This window comes from Barbatula barbatula, assembly GCF_947034865.1.
Source record: "Barbatula barbatula genome assembly, chromosome: 5".
Classification (NCBI taxonomy): Eukaryota; Metazoa; Chordata; class Actinopteri; order Cypriniformes; family Nemacheilidae; genus Barbatula; species Barbatula barbatula.
Genome location: NC_136769.1, coordinates 26,209,019 through 26,229,318, shown reverse-complemented (window position 1 = coordinate 26,229,318; position 20,300 = coordinate 26,209,019). Strand labels below are relative to the sequence as shown.

Here is a 20,300-nt window from a genome sequence, read left to right as displayed (position 1 = left end):
ACACTGCCCGTTCTATTTCTCGCTGATCCACTCCCCCATGGGGAGCGTTGCGCTGACGGTGCGTTGGCCGGTCATTCGGCTTTACGCGTTTTCTCCAGTGAAGATTTTACCCCTAGTGCTGTGCAAAATCAGCGAGGAGATGGCGTCGGTGATTCTCGTCGCTCCGTTTTGGCCGAATCAACCATGGTTTCCGGACCTGAGGGAGTTGTTGACGGCACCGCCGTGGCGGATTCCCCTCAAGTCTATCATTTGGTTGGAAAAACACACCCGAAATTGCCAACTTCCATACAATATAGTAGGCGGAAATAAGTATGATTCACAAATAGTATGTCTGAAACCTCAGTATGCAAAAAGCAGTAGGCGAGAAATACCTGAATGGCCTACTGACATTTGTGAGGGCATTGGATAGACACTACTCTATCCCATCTATATCCTAAAAAAACTGTCCTGTGGTATCACTTTTTTTAGTGTTATTTATTGAAAATAATTATCTTACTTCTTTCGTTACAGATACGCCAGTTTGTGTATCCATAAAAACTTTAATTTGCTTCAGAATCCAATACATAGTGTTTAGAAAATACAGCAGACACATTGACAGGATCAGCATATACTGCAGATCTGTAAACATCATTTCAACTGAACATGCTCTACACAATCTAAAAAGAGTTTGATTGTAATGTTTTCTATGTGATCTGTTCAGTGTTTCTTGTGTTTGGGAGGGTTGTTCAAGAGACTGAGACTTGTCCGGACCCCGACACCTGCCGCTGTCACACCAGGCTGCTGAAGAACTTTATCCAGAGTTGTCTTTTTGATAGCAGCTCGAGAAATGTTCTCCTGATCAGCCAAGTGCTGAAGCTCTCTGTCAACATTGAGCAGACACTTATTTAATATTTATTTTAATAGTCTTTCCTAAAATATAGATGATGATCAGTCTTGATTAAACTTTTCCACTGTAGAATGAGGCTGTCCCTCTCACTAATGCGTAGTTCACACTGCATTATTTTGGCCCCGATTTTCAGTCGCAGACAGGTTTTGAGAAATTACAAACAAATTTCTCAGCATAAATATCACCTGACACCGTGTGGATCAGAGGTAGTCAACACGGTCCTAGAGAGCCACAGCCCTAATCAAACACACTTGAACAAGATCACCAGTGTCTTTAGGATTACTAATGCCGTTCCCCAATCAGAATACTATCCGTCCTAAATATAGATTAAAATGTGCCAAATCATATTATGTCAAGTTCTACTCACAAAGTACTCAGATGGTCTACTATTTTCCAAAAAAATAAGAAGTGTGAATCCATGGATATTACCCAAAATTGACTGTGAGAGGGATACGTTTAGTGACACTACACTGCATTAATAAAATGACGTAAGTGATGCTTCAGTAAATTAAAATGAATCACAGTTAACGTTACATAAATAAGTCAATAAGAAAGAAATGCTTATATGCAAAAAAAAGTGTTGTTTTATGTGTGACATTGTCGTCATGAGGTGACTGCGTCTCTCTAGGAGGAGAATAGAAACGAATACGAGAAGAAAAAGTCATTTCATGTGCTCTTAAGGTGTAAACCATGACAGATGAAAAGCACCCGTGTGATGCTGTACCTGGTTCTTATACATGACGCCTCTACGGCGTTGATCAGGAGGCTACGAAAGCCTCCGCTCTCCATCACGTGTAGCGCGTGGATCGTTGCTCCTCCAGGTGATGCCACGTTATCCTTCAACTGTCCGGGATGTTCCTCGGACTCCAGGAGCATTTTTGCCGCCCCCTGCCGAAAGTCCTCCTCATCATTAGAGTGTCAATGAAAGAAACAGCATCGACGTGTCAATCAATGTCACCCACTCACCAGCAGAGCCTGAGCTCCCAGACGCACAGCAAGCCTTCGGGGCAATCCCATCTTCACCCCCCCGTCAGCGAGAGCATCAACCGCTGTGAATGCCTGCACAACAACGAGACAACACATCAAGTATTTCTACCTGTACACTCAGAGATGTTTTATATTGCTAGGCTGTGGCTCACATAAGCCGGTCCGCTGCCACTGAGACCTGTTACGGCATCGATCAGGTCCTCTTCCACCTCCGTACAGTAACCCACACTGGCCATTAGCTGTTCCAGGAGTTTGCCGTCCTCCACCTCAGCATGAGTTCCTGTAGCGTACACAGTCGCTCCTTCTCGCACCACCACTGGAGTGTTGGTCATACAGCGGATGACTTTTGGCGCCGGCCGGTACTGAAGCAGCTTCTGTAATCAACGGATCAAACCAGGTGAGATGCACAACACCCACGGATGTTAAGTTGACATACAGTATTGCGCAGTATAGCTCTGCACTATTTATTTACACCAGGGATAGGTAACGCTGGCTCTGTTGTGCCACTGTCCTGCAGATTTTAGTTCAAACTCTTAGCAAACACACCTCATTGTCATTTTCAAGTAACCCTAACTCTAATCCATGTTTAATTGGGTTGAAGCTAAAACTAGAGGACAGCGACACGCACGTTGCCTATCCCCCATTTAAACCAGGGCTGGGAAAGTTAACGCATTAATTAATTAACATGAACATGTACGTAACACTCAATTTCGTCTCTACACCTTCATCCATGCGATTATCTTATCAGTGCCCTCGCCCCGCAAAGACGGATGTAAGAGACATACTTAATGCTATTGATGATAAAGTGAAAGGAAATCAATAGCCTGCAGAATACAAACAATTACCCGGCTAAGGTACAAAACAGCAACGATAACAAATTGTGTTGCGTGTATTGTATGCAGTGTGAGGCTAATGCAGATTACATGTTTGAACATGCACGCCTAGAGAGTCAGAGCACAAACTACTAAACTGAGTTCTCTTTCACCTCTTCTTTCTCTGAAACAGACAAATAAACAAAAACTAATTCCCGTATTAGCAATATATATTATTGTGACAGGGTCCATGTAAAAAAGTAGTCCATTTCATGAACGTTTACAGCTGGGAAACAAAACAGACACGTCACAGTATATTAGCTCTAAAAAGGGGAGCAGCATAATAAAGATATCTGTTTATAATGTTCATCATACAACAAAGGATGGGCCCAAACACTCACTCTTATTAAATGATTGTGTTCTCCTTATATGCAAAAAAGTAGCATGCTATCATTTTGTTGTTTAAAGATGTGCTTTAAATAAACTTTAATTACACTTTGTGTTGAAAGAGAGTTTATTACTACTATGTAAAGGAAATACTGTTGTAAAAAATGTGTGTTTGCAAACCAAATATTATTACACCTTTGTTCCTATAGTAGTACTTTTAAAATAAAAGTGCACAATACACTACTTTTAAATTGATTATTGAATTTTACACTTGACAATGCAGTTAATTACTATTAATCACAGAAAAGTAATGCGATTCAAATTCTTAGTCGCTGCCCAGAACCAATTTAAACCTTCGCTTACCATGGCGGACCTCATTGGGAACCATGTCATCAAAAGACTCATTATGTGTCAGCCTTCCACTAAATCTCGTCATGATGCTCATCATTGTCATTAATCCTGACCTTTTCTATGGAGCTGATGGTGACCCCGGCCGCACAAGACACAATGAGATGTCGTTCTTCAATGTCCGGTCCAATCTCATCCAAAACAAATGGAATAATATGAGGCTTGACAGCAAGAAAGAGAACGTCACTCTTGTTCACAGTCTCTTTATTACTGGTGGTGAAGTATGCTCCCATTTTCTAAAGTACACAGAAGTATATTTCACATTTCAATATTGTGTTTCGGTAATGTTACACAACTGTAATTTATGTCATAAACTCACTTTGAGTCCGATGACAGTGGGCAGATCTGTGTCTGGAGAGCTCGCTGTTATCCTGTGAGTGGCTATTACACCTGATGGACAGAAAAATATCATCATCCTCCTCTCAAAACTGCTGACAGTTACTAGGGATGGGAATCGTTTGGTTCCTCAGCTTTCGTTTCAGAATCGTTTCTTAGGTCACGATTCGATCTGATGTACTAACTAGCATATTGCAGTATATCTAGAATATTTCCAGTCACTGAACTGTCATATACTGTATTTTTATGCAACTAAAAGTGCACATTAAAGCCGTTCTCATGACATACGCTGTGGATTGCACTGCACAAAGAAGTAATTAAGAACGACCACGGCCAAAATGTATGTACTTCATCGTGCAGGTAAGTCAAACTGTCACACGATAAAGAGGAATCCAAAGGCAGAGATGATAATTTACAGTCTTTAATGAATGAACAAACAAAGGCAGTCTGTCGTAGAATCACACAGCACTGGAGGAAAATAAAACAAAAAGGAGATCCGACTCCCGTCTCGGCGGATATGGAACAAAGCTGTCAAGCGGTACAGCACAGCCGTCACAGACAGGGAGAACCGCGGGGTTCAACAGCAGATACAGCCAGAGACAGAGGATACCTGGCGTCAGACAGTTCCAAACAAGACAAGGCAGGGTTAGGTGAGTCTCTTACATTACATAACACAGACAAGACGGCTGAAGCAGTAGTTACGTATGACGCGAAGCAATAATCCGACAAGGAATCTAGCAGAGCAAACACAAGAAAAAGGGAAGGCACTTAAGGGTGAAGTGAAAACAGGTGATCAAGTAAATCAGCGCAATCGCTGATTGCAATGATGAACAGGTGCATGAAGAAAGAGAGCGAGAAAGTGAGATACTAGACAGCTAAAAAGTGGTGTGTGAATAAGAGAAAGGGAAGAGAAACCTGACTCATGACACAAACAGGGCTAGTTGTATTTAGCTGGCTCTTTCTCTACTGCTTATGTGTGCTCCACTGTAGCTCTCTTTTGGAGAGCACTAAGACAAGTCACCATCGATCATGAAAACTATTTTATTAGAATACAAATGATCATGCCGCATTCGGTGGGGACAGAATTTATTTATATGGGTTCTAGTCTTTAATTTGCACGGAGTGAGGAGCAGGGCAAGCGTTTTAATCCATTGACATCAAAGTTAAGCTTCACACTTTCGGAGCATTCAAAGCTCAATTTCATAGGAATGGTTAAAAATGCTTGATCTTGCGCTTTTGCACCAGTATAAAACAAACTTTATATTGGGACACAAATTGTCCGGTGAGACCACTACTATCAGACTTTACTGTCATCCTTGATTTAATTATTTCCAAAATCTTGTCATAATTTTATCAATATACATTTTCGTAACAGTGTTGTAATTATAATCTCTTCATAATTGCTATGCGCTCATGCCCCGCCCCAGAGAACCTGTCCAGTACTCAAAATGAAATATGATCAAAAATGCCCATCCCTACTCTCCATTCACCTTATTTTTCATACAATGAAATGGCGCTGCCATTTTTGAACTCATGCAAATAGGGGTCTTCACAGGTCAAAATGTTTTTACCCAAACCCAAAGAGACCCGATCCCGACCCAGACCCATCCAATATTTTAAAAGTTGGCCCCGACGCAGACCCGCATATAATTTAAAGGCAGGGTAAGCATTGTTTTAACACGCTTTCAGTCGGTATCAAAACAAACTTGGAGCCAATCAGCAGTAAAGTGCCCTCTAGAGTGTGCTCAGTGCACATGACGGACATTAGCCGAGCCGAGCAATGACAAACAAAAGAAGAAGACGTCTGCGAAATAAAAGGCGGCTTACCATCGGGCAAGCACTGGAGAGAACTAAGGGAGCAGGAAGACCTGAGATTGGACGCTGACGTTGCTTTGATTCTTTTCGATAGGTGAGTAACATTATTTTTGCTTTGTTTCACAGAACTAATACAGTATATGCTGGCATTTGCTTGAATATGCTGTTGTGTCATGTTCGCTTGTTTGTAAAATAATGCGATATCGCTGGGGTGGGCGATATGGACAAAAAATTATATCTAGATATTTGTGTCGATTTTAACGATAACGATAATTAGACGATATCCATTAAAAAATTGTTTTTAAAAGTCTGAGTTACTTAATCACTGATGATAATAATGTGCACAATGTTGAATGAAAACAGTGCTTATTTATTTTCTTTAACATGTAAGTATTCAAGTAAAAACAATTCAAAGACATACAAAATACTAATTGAATTAGTGTAAGAACATCGAGTAAACATTCAGTTGTACACCTCTGCTGTAATGTAAATTGTACAGCATACGAGCAAGATGAAATTATAATATATGATAGAAGTTGGGGAGGGCAGTTGAGCTTGGCACTTTCCCCACCTACTGAATCGGCAGCATTTATTTAGCTATAAACTTGGTGATAGCATTTGTAATGTCTTGCCACTGTTGCTTTTCTTATCGTAAGGCACATTTCCGCTAAACGACTCCGCTAAAGTTTGTTGCGTATGTTGTGCAGCAGGTCCCTTAGCCGATGTCGGCTTTTCTCGGGCAGCGGAGTCTCTGAACTTTTCATACTCTTGGTATTCCTTACTATGGTTGGTAATTTTAACAGCAACATGTTTCCTACACACTTTGCAGAGTGCCGTCTTTTGCGCACATCAGTTTTCTCAAAACCGAACCACTTCGATGAAAGTGAGTTTGAGCCACGTTTAGCTGAAGTAGATTGCGAAGCTCTGGGTGTCTGTCTCCTTCTGTCAACTGTGTAGCATAACCACATTCGTTAACCGGTGTTGAACATGTGTGCAGCCATGCGCTAACCTGTGAGAGAGATGACGACGTGTATGCATACAACAGCAATCACGTGACGCCCTGCTGCAGCCTCTGAATGTGTGGAGTTTTAATGCGTGTTTTGGAGTGTTTTTTCGGAGTAATTAAAATACTCGTTAATGAGAATTTGCACATCGTTAACACAACAATCCCGATATTATCGCAGACGATATATATCGCCCAGCCCTAGATATCGCTCGAGTAGGAGTATGGTAGTGCTCTCATATCAGCATGGCTGTAAATAGGCAAGAGGCCGTGTGCTGGATGAAGGTATCCCAGATGAAGCAAACATGCCTTGATGCCTCCCTGCCTTGAAATACTGCCTCTGAAGGCAGCATTATATAGCTTTTGGACAAAGCCGCCAACATGTTTCTTATTATATTACAGCTTTTGCCCGTTGCTTGAACACTATAGACCCATACCTTACACAAAAGCGCTGCTTTGCACTCTAGTTGCAATTCTGCACACTTACTCCTCTATGCAACACACTTAGTCCTGCATATTACACTCTATTTCATACATAAGACACTTCGTTGAAAAATGAAATCTCAGGGTGCCATTTGGAAAACACATGCATCCAAAATACAAAACACATCTGGTAATTGCAACCACTCAAATAAACACCTTAAGGCACTTAAGCAAAACTGAACACCAATCAGCCAGCTACAAAAAGCCCTCAGTTTAGCCATTTCAAGAACTTTGCAAGCATCGATAGAGAGCAAGAGGCCGAGGTAGAGCAAGAGGAGGACAAGGTCGAAGGAAGCCATGCACGGACCCCTATTTCTGATGACATAAGAGCAACTTTGGTGGACCATGTCATCAACCATGGCCTGACTATGAGGGAAGCTGGGCAGAGAGTCCACCCACAACGAAGCTACTTCACAGTGGCATCTGTAATAAGAACATTCCGACTAGAAAACAGGTATTCACCTCTCTACCTTCTACTCTACTCAGATGGTATTTACAGCACTTTACTACAGTATATCACATAATCACATCACCTGTACAGGGTATTGCAGGGTGCTAATACTCCTTTTGCAGCCAAAGTGGTAGTTTTTGTGAAACATACCATGATTACTTTTATTGAGATGTTTCAGTACAGTGGATGATACAGTATATACAGTAAAGTACTGTAAGAAAAAGAAGCAAACCGATGACAATTTGTGGTTGTATTTCTCTAGATTGACTAGAAGACCTTCTGCGATGTCGATGAGGTCCTGTGGCCAGACCCCAACAGACGGCAGGATCCATGAGCCCACGTATGCACAATTGCCATGATTTTCTGTGTTTATAGTATAGTGTTTTTTCTAGAATTTTTTTGCTTTATCTGAATTCATGTTACTGCAATGTACAATATTGAGTAGGCCTATTTGCTTTTTTGGTTGTTTGAAAATGTGCCTCCTGAAAATATGCCTTCTGAATAAACGGTGAAAATCAAAGACTGCAGTGTTTTATGTAAAGTAGACTAGTGTGTACCCGCTAATCTGAAAATGTATGCTTATGATGCAAGTATGTCTCATCAGAGTTATATTTTGACAAAGGAATGTTAGGTTTTGATTGTAGAGTTTCAAATTACACAGATGTGAATGTTATATTTCCCAGTGTTGTGTCACGTTAACTTGTGTGTAGAGTTTTGGCACAATGAGAGAAGTCAAATGTGTTGCAAAAAGTGTTCAAGCAACGGGCAAAAACTGTAACAAATGTTAGGAAAAATTTAACTTTATGACATCTGCTAATCGATTTAGAATGGTCCTAATAATACAATTTTCCACACCCATAACAGTAGAGGTCTTCACGGTGGACCCGAGGCTCGACACGAGACCCATATGGGTTCGGGTCGGATCCCAATCCTATTACTTTGGGTCTCGAGTCTGTGTCTACCTTCCAATCTGAAGTAAACACACCTACCTGCAAAACTTTGAATTCAATTAAAACGTTACAGCAAAGCCACTTAGGGATGCTCCGATCCGATATTCGTATCGGGTATCGGCATCGATACGTAATAAAATTCTAGATCGGGTATCGGTGCAATTTGTCACCGATACCCGATCTGACATAAAATTTGTGCTAGACGATGTAAAAGTTCATGGAGACACCGGCGCTTAAACTCTCTCGTGGGCGGCTGCGCATTGCGCAACGTGCGACATCATACGCTAGCAACGTGTGACATCATACGCTAGCAACGTGCGACATCATACGCTAGCAACGTGAACAAGTGAACATATAGCAGCGAACAGCATGGAGCGAGCCAAAATATCTGTCATTTGGAGTTATTTTACAACAGCTACGCCAATAAGTTCCACCGCTTTCATTGTTATGGATGGGCAACCGCTGTCCGTCGTTGCGAATAATGGCTTCAGACTCCTTATAAACCACCTGGAGCCGCAGTACGACACGCCGAAGCGTAAATATTTAACTCTACCTTGAACTGTACCGAAAAGTCTGCAAACACAAATAAAAGATGTCAATGCGGTGAGTTTTACAACAGATATCTGGAGCTGCGACGTGTCCCCCGTGTCGCTTTTAAGTTTAACCGCACACTGGTTGGATGAGAATTTTGTGCCACAAAATGCCACGTTAAATGCAACAAACATGTGCAGTTTTACTCAGCTAGGGAAGCTAGTGTTTTATTCATCTGTTTCTGTGTTGGATGTTAAATTTTATTTTCTCTAAACTTTAGTTTAGTTAAGTGGACTTTGCTTTAGTGACTAAAGCATTAAAAAGATCTGATTCATGTTATTTTGAATATCTAAAGCAGTAAAGCTATTACTTTTTTGCTCAATTTCAGCAGCTTTTTTGCGAATTGATTTTTTAATTATTTTTGCACTTTCTTAAAAATTATTAAGAGATTTTGTTTCCATTTATTTATACCCGTTTATCAAGCTAGTGAAGCTGTTGTTATATTCAGCTGCTTAATTTGCACTTTAATTTTGAATGTCTTTTGTCCAAAGATAGTGAACACTTTTGTGTTATTTTTCATTTGTTTTGCACCGGTGCTGGTTTAATAAACTATTTACTAAATTTGTGAATCATTAGTTTGTTATTTTGTTTTACGGGGTCAGGAAATTTATGTTAAGTCGAGCCTGATGTCTTGCACAGCAATGCACATAGTTTATCAAGTAATTGTGCACTTTAAAATTTTTACCTTAGTATCGGATCGGTACTCGGTATCGGCCGATACTGAATCTCAGGTATCGGAATCGGTATCGAAAGCAAAAAAGGTGGATCGGAGCATCCCTAAAGCCACTAGATGGATCAGCCCAAAAGACTTAACGGCTAATGCTAATGCCACACCTTCAGCAGAACACAGTACTGTATGTCAAAGGAAGAGAATATTCACTACACTAAATAAATCGCTTTTATGAGGATATAGCTATTTATTGAAGGAATCGACTGTCTGTCCATTAATGTTCAACATGTTTTACACCAAACAATACTTTTTTTGGGAACGATATGTAGATTTTACTACGAACATTTAATTTTATCTGTGAACTGTGAAACTGATAGCCTGAAGTGCTTCTCCTTTTTGGTTGTGTGAAGTGGTGTTTAGATAATTTGACTCATGTCGTTGACCGAAATCCAATGAGTGCCAAGAGCATCTGGATCTCTCTATCCTCTATCATGGACATAAACACCATACGCTGCATCCATCAAGCCACCAGCATCCTAGCTGACCCCTCTCAAGCACTTTTCACACTTCATGCAGGCTGTGTGATTTTGTCTTATGTATAGCACCTTGGTCCTGTGGGAACATTGTTTCGTTTCACTGTGTACTGTACAGACAATAAAAGCCTCTTGAAGAGACTGAGTGACAAACGCCATTGATTCCTATGGACGCTACGTGCGCCGGAAGTAGCAGAGCTGGCTGAGATTTTAGCGGATGAACGTCGTCGTTTCGTGTGTGTATATACTGAATATACAGTTTGGGAAATTATTTCAACCCGTAATTTTACTTTTTAGAGTAAAACTTTAAACGTTAAACGAAATACTATACTAGCGCTCACTTGTTTTCTTTGTAGATCAAATGACTTTTGTGAAAAGCTTTTAATTTAGTGTCGCTAGTGTAGTGTAGTGTAGTGTAGTGACGAGCTGTTGTTCTTACCTGCCGCCGCGAAACCCTTGACGAGCGCGTGAGCCAGCTGACCCGCTCCGATGAAACCCACACTCATGTTCACCTGCTAACACACGCACAACATCAACAAACACAACACAACACAACACAACACCTGACAGAACATCACAGAGCTCAGCACTGACGCACTGGATGCGATGTTGACGTGCGCGTGGTTGTTCTCCGTTTGTCAGTTACGTTAATGCAGCAGAAGCGCGATGACGAACACGGATGAAACTTACTGAAGTCTATTTCCTGATCGCGTTGAAAACACACAGTCAATATACTGTGACTGCTTAAGAAGAGAAGAGATCATAAACATGTATCTTGCTTTATTTGACGTTAGTTGCTTCCTCAGGAAGTTTACTCACACTGACACTGCCATTACGTTTGACGACTGAAAACATTCGACCAATAGTGAAGCAGTGCTCTACCACTAGCCAATGGTAGCGCATCCTGTTAAACCAGTTCTGTGGTTGCGTCATTTCTCATGCACGGATTGCTCTCTTGGGCAGGTGACAATAGAAGGGAAGGCAAGATGTTTTTTCAAAGAAACAATCCAAGTATGACACATTTCATATTCACCAATGTACATTGTTTTATCAAAAGGTCCTTATTTTAGACAATAGTAGTAACACGTGAGCCTGGAGTGCAGGGACCCCATTCAATAACACTGCAGTTAAAATAAGAACTCTGAGTTGATTTACTCAGATAATCGCTACTCTGAGTTTTCTGTTTCAGAACATCTGGGACCCGTTTCAGATAGCAGGGTAAGTGCAAACTCAGTGTAAGTTAACCCCAGAAAACGGGATACTCTGGGTTTTCAGTTTCAGAACATCTGGGACCCGTTTCAGATAGCAGGGTAAGTGCAAACTCAGTGTAAGTTAACCCCAGAAAACGGGATAGGCCTACTCAGTTTCAGAACGCGAGGTATATCAAACCCGCGACCCGGGGTAAGTCAAGCCAGTTTCAGAAATCAAGGTATCTTATACTTAGAGTGAGTAACCATAGTAACCTACTCTGTGAACCTAACCTGGTCAGGAGCAGGTTTTATTCCACTAACCCGAGGTTTGATACAATCTCCGCCCCCTTTTCCTTAATTGCGCACAAGTTCGCAACACAGACATTAAAATGGCATGTCCGTTTATTCAGGAAACCGTAGATGAGGAAGCTGCATTCATTCAGAGAGAGTTACATTTTCGTCGGGAGAGAATATATGGTGAAGCCCCGTTTGGATGTTTTTTCATATCCGGAGGATTTTTTATTTGAGCGATACTGTTTTTCTTTAAAGTCCATTAAATATATTCACAATCTGCTTCATCCTTACATCACAAACCTCACTCGTCGGGGCCGCGCTCTTACATCTGAGCAGATTCTTTGTATGGCCTTACGTTTCTTTGCTAATGGAAGCTTTCTTTATAACATCGGGGATGCAGAACACGTTAGCAAGGCAACTGTATGCAGAGCAGTAAGAAAAGTGTGCATCGCTCTCAAGCACTTTTTATACATTTGTGTTAAGTTTCCTGTGAGAGCCTTCAAAGAGGAGTTTCATAGGATTGCAGGTGAATGGTGAACGTCTTTCTGAATCAGGCTGATCAAATAAATGTGGTCTTGCTGCCACCTCTAATAATTCAAATACCCTTTAGGATTTCCCATTGTGATTGGGTGCACATTTAAAAGGTCCCACTTGCAGAAACGATTCGAAACGATTCTGAAACGAAAGCTGAGGAACCAAACGATTCCCATCCCTAGTAACTGTCAGCAGTTTTGAGAGGAGGATGATGATATTTTTCTGTCCATCAGGTGTAATAGCCACTCACAGGATAACAGCGAGCTCTCCAGATATACTTCTGTGTACTTTAGAAAATGGGAGCATACTTCACCACCAGTAATAAAGAGACTGTGAACAAGAGTGACGTTCTCTTTCTTGCTGTCAAGCCTCATATTATTCCATTTGTTTTGGATGAGATTGGACCGGACATTGAAGAACGACATCTCATTGTGTCTTGTGCGGCCGGGGTCACCATCAGCTCCATAGAAAAGGTCAGGATTAATGACAATGATGAGCATCATGACGAGATTTAGTGGAAGGCTGACACATAATGAGTCTTTTGATGACATGGTTCCCAATGAGGTCCGCCATGGTAAGCGAAGGTTTAAATTGGTTCTGGGCAGCGACTAAGAATTTGAATCGCATTACTTTTCTGTGATTAATAGTAATTAACTGCATTGTCAAGTGTAAAATTCAATAATCAATTTAAAAGTAGTGTATTGTGCACTTTTATTTTAAAAGTACTACTATAGGAACAAAGGTGTAATAATATTTGGTTTGCAAACACACATTTTTTACAACAGTATTTCCTTTACATAGTAGTAATAAACTCTCTTTCAACACAAAGTGTAATTAAAGTTTATTTAAAGCACATCTTTAAACAACAAAATGATAGCATGCTACTTTTTTGCATATAAGGAGAACACAATCATTTAATAAGAGTGAGTGTTTGGGCCCATCCTTTGTTGTATGATGAACATTATAAACAGATATCTTTATTATGCTGCTCCCCTTTTTAGAGCTAATATACTGTGACGTGTCTGTTTTGTTTCCCAGCTGTAAACGTTCATGAAATGGACTACTTTTTTACATGGACCCTGTCACAATAATATATATTGCTAATACGGGAATTAGTTTTTGTTTATTTGTCTGTTTCAGAGAAAGAAGAGGTGAAAGAGAACTCAGTTTAGTAGTTTGTGCTCTGACTCTCTAGGCGTGCATGTTCAAACATGTAATCTGCATTAGCCTCACACTGCATACAATACACGCAACACAATTTGTTATCGTTGCTGTTTTGTACCTTAGCCGGGTAATTGTTTGTATTCTGCAGGCTATTGATTTCCTTTCACTTTATCATCAATAGCATTAAGTATGTCTCTTACATCCGTCTTTGCGGGGCGAGGGCACTGATAAGATAATCGCATGGATGAAGGTGTAGAGACGAAATTGAGTGTTACGTACATGTTCATGTTAATTAATTAATGCGTTAACTTTCCCAGCCCTGGTTTAAATGGGGGATAGGCAACGTGCGTGTCGCTGTCCTCTAGTTTTAGCTTCAACCCAATTAAACATGGATTAGAGTTAGGGTTACTTGAAAATGACAATCAGGTGTGTTTGCTAAGAGTTTGAACTAAAATCTGCAGGACAGTGGCACAACAGAGCCAGCGTTACCTATCCCTGGTGTAAATAAATAGTGCAGAGCTATACTGCGCAATACTGTATGTCAACTTAACATCCGTGGGTGTTGTGCATCTCACCTGGTTTGATCCGTTGATTACAGAAGCTGCTTCAGTACCGGCCGGCGCCAAAAGTCATCCGCTGTATGACCAACACTCCAGTGGTGGTGCGAGAAGGAGCGACTGTGTACGCTACAGGAACTCATGCTGAGGTGGAGGACGGCAAACTCCTGGAACAGCTAATGGCCAGTGTGGGTTACTGTACGGAGGTGGAAGAGGACCTGATCGATGCCGTAACAGGTCTCAGTGGCAGCGGACCGGCTTATGTGAGCCACAGCCTAGCAATATAAAACATCTCTGAGTGTACAGGTAGAAATACTTGATGTGTTGTCTCGTTGTTGTGCAGGCATTCACAGCGGTTGATGCTCTCGCTGACGGGGGGGTGAAGATGGGATTGCCCCGAAGGCTTGCTGTGCGTCTGGGAGCTCAGGCTCTGCTGGTGAGTGGGTGACATTGATTGACACGTCGATGCTGTTTCTTTCATTGACACTCTAATGATGAGGAGGACTTTCGGCAGGGGGCGGCAAAAATGCTCCTGGAGTCCGAGGAACATCCCGGACAGTTGAAGGATAACGTGGCATCACCTGGAGGAGCAACGATCCACGCGCTACACGTGATGGAGAGCGGAGGCTTTCGTAGCCTCCTGATCAACGCCGTAGAGGCGTCATGTATAAGAACCAGGTACAGCATCACACGGGTGCTTTTCATCTGTCATGGTTTACACCTTAAGAGCACATGAAATGACTTTTTCTTCTCGTATTCGTTTCTATTCTCCTCCTAGAGAGACGCAGTCACCTCATGACGACAATGTCACACATAAAACAACACTTTTTTTGCATATAAGCATTTCTTTCTTATTGACTTATTTATGTAACGTTAACTGTGATTCATTTTAATTTACTGAAGCATCACTTACGTCATTTTATTAATGCAGTGTAGTGTCACTAAACGTATCCCTCTCACAGTCAATTTTGGGTAATATCCATGGATTCACACTTCTTATTTTTTTGGAAAATAGTAGACCATCTGAGTACTTTGTGAGTAGAACTTGACATAATATGATTTGGCACATTTTAATCTATATTTAGGACGGATAGTATTCTGATTGGGGAACGGCATTAGTAATCCTAAAGACACTGGTGATCTTGTTCAAGTGTGTTTGATTAGGGCTGTGGCTCTCTAGGACCGTGTTGACTACCTCTGATCCACACGGTGTCAGGTGATATTTATGCTGAGAAATTTGTTTGTAATTTCTCAAAACCTGTCTGCGACTGAAAATCGGGGCCAAAATAATGCAGTGTGAACTACGCATTAGTGAGAGGGACAGCCTCATTCTACAGTGGAAAAGTTTAATCAAGACTGATCATCATCTATATTTTAGGAAAGACTATTAAAATAAATATTAAATAAGTGTCTGCTCAATGTTGACAGAGAGCTTCAGCACTTGGCTGATCAGGAGAACATTTCTCGAGCTGCTATCAAAAAGACAACTCTGGATAAAGTTCTTCAGCAGCCTGGTGTGACAGCGGCAGGTGTCGGGGTCCGGACAAGTCTCAGTCTCTTGAACAACCCTCCCAAACACAAGAAACACTGAACAGATCACATAGAAAACATTACAATCAAACTCTTTTTAGATTGTGTAGAGCATGTTCAGTTGAAATGATGTTTACAGATCTGCAGTATATGCTGATCCTGTCAATGTGTCTGCTGTATTTTCTAAACACTATGTATTGGATTCTGAAGCAAATTAAAGTTTTTATGGATACACAAACTGGCGTATCTGTAACGAAAGAAGTAAGATAATTATTTTCAATAAATAACACTAAAAAAAGTGATACCACAGGACAGTTTTTTTAGGATATAGATGGGATAGAGTAGTGTCTATCCAATGCCCTCACAAATGTCAGTAGGCCATTCAGGTATTTCTCGCCTACTGCTTTTTGCATACTGAGGTTTCAGACATACTATTTGTGAATCATACTTATTTCCGCCTACTATATTGTATGGAAGTTGGCAATTTCGGGTGTGTTTTTCCAACCAAATGATAGACGAAGACTGGCTAAACGGACCACAGTTAAAACAAATCAATGATAACATTTATTTATCCCAAAATCTATAGACATCATTCTTTGAAAGTAAAACATTCTAACACATTCGTATTTATTAATGTATAATAGTGTTTCGCAGCCTTTTTGGTATCATGCTAGTTTTTGTGGTCGTAATGTTGAATCTTATTACACACCTTGTGCGCTGAGATAACCGAGGAAGAAAGAACAACATCATTTAAAATCTGACATTAAAAGATATGGTTTTACGATATACGGCTTGAATTCTAGCCTGTAGAGAAAGCAGACCATGGATTCCCAACAAACATGTGACATATGCCAGATGTGCAGATCATGTCTATATTGCGTCGGTTGGTCCAGGACCATATCTGGACATCTGACCTCTCTTGGATGTAGATATGAGGTTCAGTATTTATTACTTCTATCTAGGCGAGTTTTTTGGACGTCTGTCTAATATATAAACTCAACTAATTCAATACCCGTGTGTCAAAAGTATGCGTAACAAACTGACAACAAATCGGATGCCAGCTGCCGTGAAACACCAAAGAAGAAGCCCATGAAAAAAGCCATCACGCTCACAGACCGAGTGAATATTACTGAGGTAAGTTCTTTAAACATTAGCTTTTTATTCAAATTAATTTTAAAACACAAGCCCACTACAAAGTAAACATTATTTGAAAAAACTAATCAAGACCATCAGGGGAACTGTTGGCTTTTCTCTTTCATTCTGAGGGGAACACGTTCTGTCTTCACCGGCAATAAACAGCCAGGTGAAACTAAATAAACATTAAACGTTTTTCTTACATTCACTGTAAAGTCAAGCTAAAAGTCATCCTGCGTTTCTGATTTGACATGTTCATAAAACATACTGTTTAGTCAATAATGATTAATGAAAACTGAATGCATATTCATTTACAAAGACATTTGCTATACAACTGACTACTATTCATGTTTCTTCTTTTTCTCCTTACTGCTTGTGTCGACAGAAGCTACATAAGGTTACACCCCAAAGGCTCTCTTAAGAGCCACACCAAGCGTCTTTGCCCTTGTAAGTATATTTGACTTGCGGTCAGACCCTCTCTCAGTATTTAAGGTTAGATTACATAAAGCTACATTGTGCAGCAAGTCAGACTCTTCAATGTATTAATAAAGGCCATTAGAGGATAGTTCTTTTAAAATACAACCTAGCAACTTGCACCTTATTTGCTATGTTCATAAGCCTCAACAATGATTATGAATTACTAAAGTACACACACAACAAATCTGACCCCTTTTGCATATTAACTGCCAGGCACATTCTTGGATTTATCTTAGATATTCGTACTAACATAGTTCTCAACATTTGGTTAGGACTGGACTGTAATATATTGGTGAATGTCAACAATTGTGAGTATCATTAATATTCTTTAATTTATTCAATTTTCTTTGTCCATAACTGCCTCCAGAGTTCATTTCTTGTTTCAAGGTTAGTCATAGATAAAGAATTGCTGGTAAAACAGCTGGTAAATAAAAATTAAAACACAGTTTCAAGTGTGTTTTAACAAAATAATTGGAAAACAAGATGCATCAGAAATCATTTTATAATGCTATTGTTACCCTCTTTTCAGGTCTTTCCATTCTTACAGCTGCAGTAATGAAATGCAGTAAAGATGCAACAGAGGAGATAAGAAAACATAGTTCGGACCATCTAAAGCAGGGGTCACCAACCTTTTTGATACTGAGAGCTACTTCATGGGTACTGAGTCATACGAAGGGCTACCAGTTTGATTCACTCTTCTGAAATAACAAATTTGCTTAGTTTGCCTTATACATTATTAATTATGTGAAGACTCTGATCACGTTAATGATTTCTCACAATAATTACCAACAATGACAAGGTGGGAAACAGATATCAATATTCAGCACTTTATTTCTATTCATGTCAGTAATTGTAACATTTTCAGATGATCACTTACATTACATTTCTTAGGAAAAATGTCAAATTTTCACTAGCCACTGACAAACCTTTTAAACAAATCATGAACTATGTTGCACCATGTTTCAAAAAGTTATCAATTATGTACATTGTAATGTATTGAAAAAACGTAAATATTTTAAAAATAATTTTTGCCACATTTTGAACTAATGACCAAATCTGTTTTTAACAAAATTATAACTGTTACATGTCATGAACAGACATTTTAAATCGAACAATTCTTCAATATTTTAATTAAACTTTGCCATGGCACTGACATCTGGTATCATTTTCTTTGTTAGTGGGAAGACTGGCATTGCATGCTGCTTGCCATTGTATTGTAATCTGGTGTGTAGCTTGACACTGCATCTGTGAGTAACTCTTTCAGATGTGCATCAGTGAGGCGTTTTCTGTGTTTGTTCTTGATGAAGTTCATGTCAGAAAATGCTGATTCACATAGATAGGTAGAACCAAACAGGCTGGCAACCTCCATAGCTGCTGTACACACACCACTGTACTTCTCTGTGTCAACAAGGCACCAGAAGTTTGGTGCAGCCTGGTAGGCTTTGAGGTGGAGGTCATTTTGCAATGTTATGATTTCAATCTCCACTTGTCCAGCATCCAAGTTGAAATGCATTTAAAGCACTCATCATATTAACAACAGTCTTGCCTTTACCTTGCAGCTCGCAGTTCAAGTGGTTTAGTTTCCCAGTAATGTCCGTCAAAAATGCAAGGTCAAGTGTCCACTCTGTGTCCTCTAGCAGTGAGACGTCTTCGCCTTTGGACTGCATAAACTCTTTGATTTCACCCAAAAGTGACAAAAAACGATGTAAAACTCGTCCTCTGCTGAGCCATCTGATTTCTGTGTGTAGTAGCAGGTCACCATATTCAGCTGCCATCTCCTGCAATACCACTTTGAAAATCCCGTGCTGTTTTGCTTTGGAGCGGATATTGTTTATGATTTTCCCAACGGGAGTCATCACGTGCCCAAAGCCGATCACTTTGGCACACAGTGCCTGCTGTTGCATGATGCAGTGGTAATGTTGAAATTTTGGGAAGTCTGGGTCACCTTTACAGTGAGCGATGAAACCTGCATGTCGGCCAATCATAGCAGGAGCCCCATCTGTGTTCACCGCTACCAGCTTTTCTAATGGTACCTTTTTCTGCACGAAAAACTCCTTCACTGTATTATAAATGTCAACTCCTCTCATAGTTGTCTTTATGGGCAGTAGTGTCAGGAGTTCTTCTCTTGTGGAGAAATCTTCAAACATTTTTGTCTAGTTATTTTTGCATTAACTGTCCCGGGCAGCTCTGCCACTAGGTTGGTCCAAGTGCACTGGCTGGAGGTCATCAACAGGCTGCACCCCCACCACAGGGGTCCTCTCCTTTCTGATGGTGGCAATGTTATGCAATATGGCACATGCAACAGTTATGTCACAGGCCCTGTCAGGTGCAACCCTCAGACTTTTCAGACACTGAAATCTTCCCTTTAGTTGCCCAAAGGTCATTTCAATGCGTGCTCTTGTCCTGGCTAGAGCTGCATTGTAACAGGTTTGTGGTCCAAAGTTTTGCTCAGGGAAGGGCGTCATAAAATACTGCCTGCAGGCATAGCCCCTGTCAAAGGGTCCCGTCAAAATACCCCGTATAATGGAAAAACGCAGTTCTGTTAAATATTCTTATTAGTTAAATATAAAATACCTTTCATAATTGAACTGCCTGGTTGCACTACAAAGTAGCTTGTCGTTTTGGCATTTGTTTTGCAATCATGAATGAGACATTTGGCAGTTTTAATATTCTGTAACAATTTGGCCTAATCTTTGGCGTGTACGGCTGCTTGCTACCGTACACGGTGCGGGCAGCATGTCGGCCGCACGGTCACAGGTTTTGGTAAATCTCACGCGGCGCTATGGTGTTAAGGTGGCGTCTGCGGTGAGTGTGGAAGACTGTTGCTTAGCTGCAGGTGAGGTCGTGGGGCATGATCATATCAGGTCGGCCTCAAGAATGAATAATGCAACAGTTCTTTTTCTTAGTTCGATTGAAAAAGCAAACCAGCTAGTTGAAACTGGCATAGTGGTTGAAGGTCTTTTTACTCCGGTTCTCCCTCTTTCCATGCCCTCTAAGAAAGTTCTAATGTCAAATGTTCCGCCTTTTGTAAGTGAGGAAACTTTAGTGGGAATTATGTCCCGATATGGGAAAGTGGTGTCTCCAATAAAGATGATATCAATTGGCTGT

General features: G+C 40.6%; 2 protein-coding genes across 7 annotated transcripts; one reads left to right on the top strand and one right to left on the bottom strand.

The window, feature by feature from the left end:
• Positions 1 to 466: 466 nt before the first annotated feature.
• On the bottom strand, positions 467 to 11,217 carry LOC306893948 (pyrroline-5-carboxylate reductase 1, mitochondrial-like). Of its 6 annotated transcripts, none has more exons than XM_079456135.1 (9): positions 11,132 to 11,206; positions 11,003 to 11,052; positions 10,752 to 10,824; positions 3,800 to 3,870; positions 3,537 to 3,716; positions 2,026 to 2,247; positions 1,853 to 1,945; positions 1,611 to 1,774; positions 467 to 859 (listed from the first exon to the last, which is right to left on the bottom strand). In XM_079456135.1, exons 3-9 carry the CDS (start codon positions 10,816 to 10,818, stop codon positions 697 to 699), a joined length of 960 nt encoding a protein of 319 aa, XP_079312261.1. In that variant the 5' UTR covers positions 10,819 to 10,824; positions 11,003 to 11,052; positions 11,132 to 11,206; the 3' UTR covers positions 467 to 696. The 6 variants fall into 6 exon arrangements, with proteins under 6 accessions (XP_079312261.1, XP_079312258.1, XP_079312259.1 ...); XM_079456132.1 differs by having other exon boundaries at positions 10,911 to 11,052; positions 11,132 to 11,197; XM_079456133.1 differs by lacking the exon at positions 11,003 to 11,052 and having other exon boundaries at positions 11,132 to 11,217.
• LOC306893949 (pyrroline-5-carboxylate reductase 1, mitochondrial-like) lies at positions 10,525 to 15,872 on the top strand. Its single transcript, XM_079456138.1, has 6 exons — positions 10,525 to 11,530; positions 12,564 to 12,803; positions 14,093 to 14,314; positions 14,395 to 14,487; positions 14,566 to 14,729; positions 15,480 to 15,872. Exons 2-6 carry the CDS (start codon positions 12,627 to 12,629, stop codon positions 15,640 to 15,642), a joined length of 819 nt encoding a protein of 272 aa, XP_079312264.1. The 5' UTR covers positions 10,525 to 11,530; positions 12,564 to 12,626; the 3' UTR covers positions 15,643 to 15,872.
• The last annotated feature ends 4,428 nt before the right edge of the window (positions 15,873 to 20,300 follow it).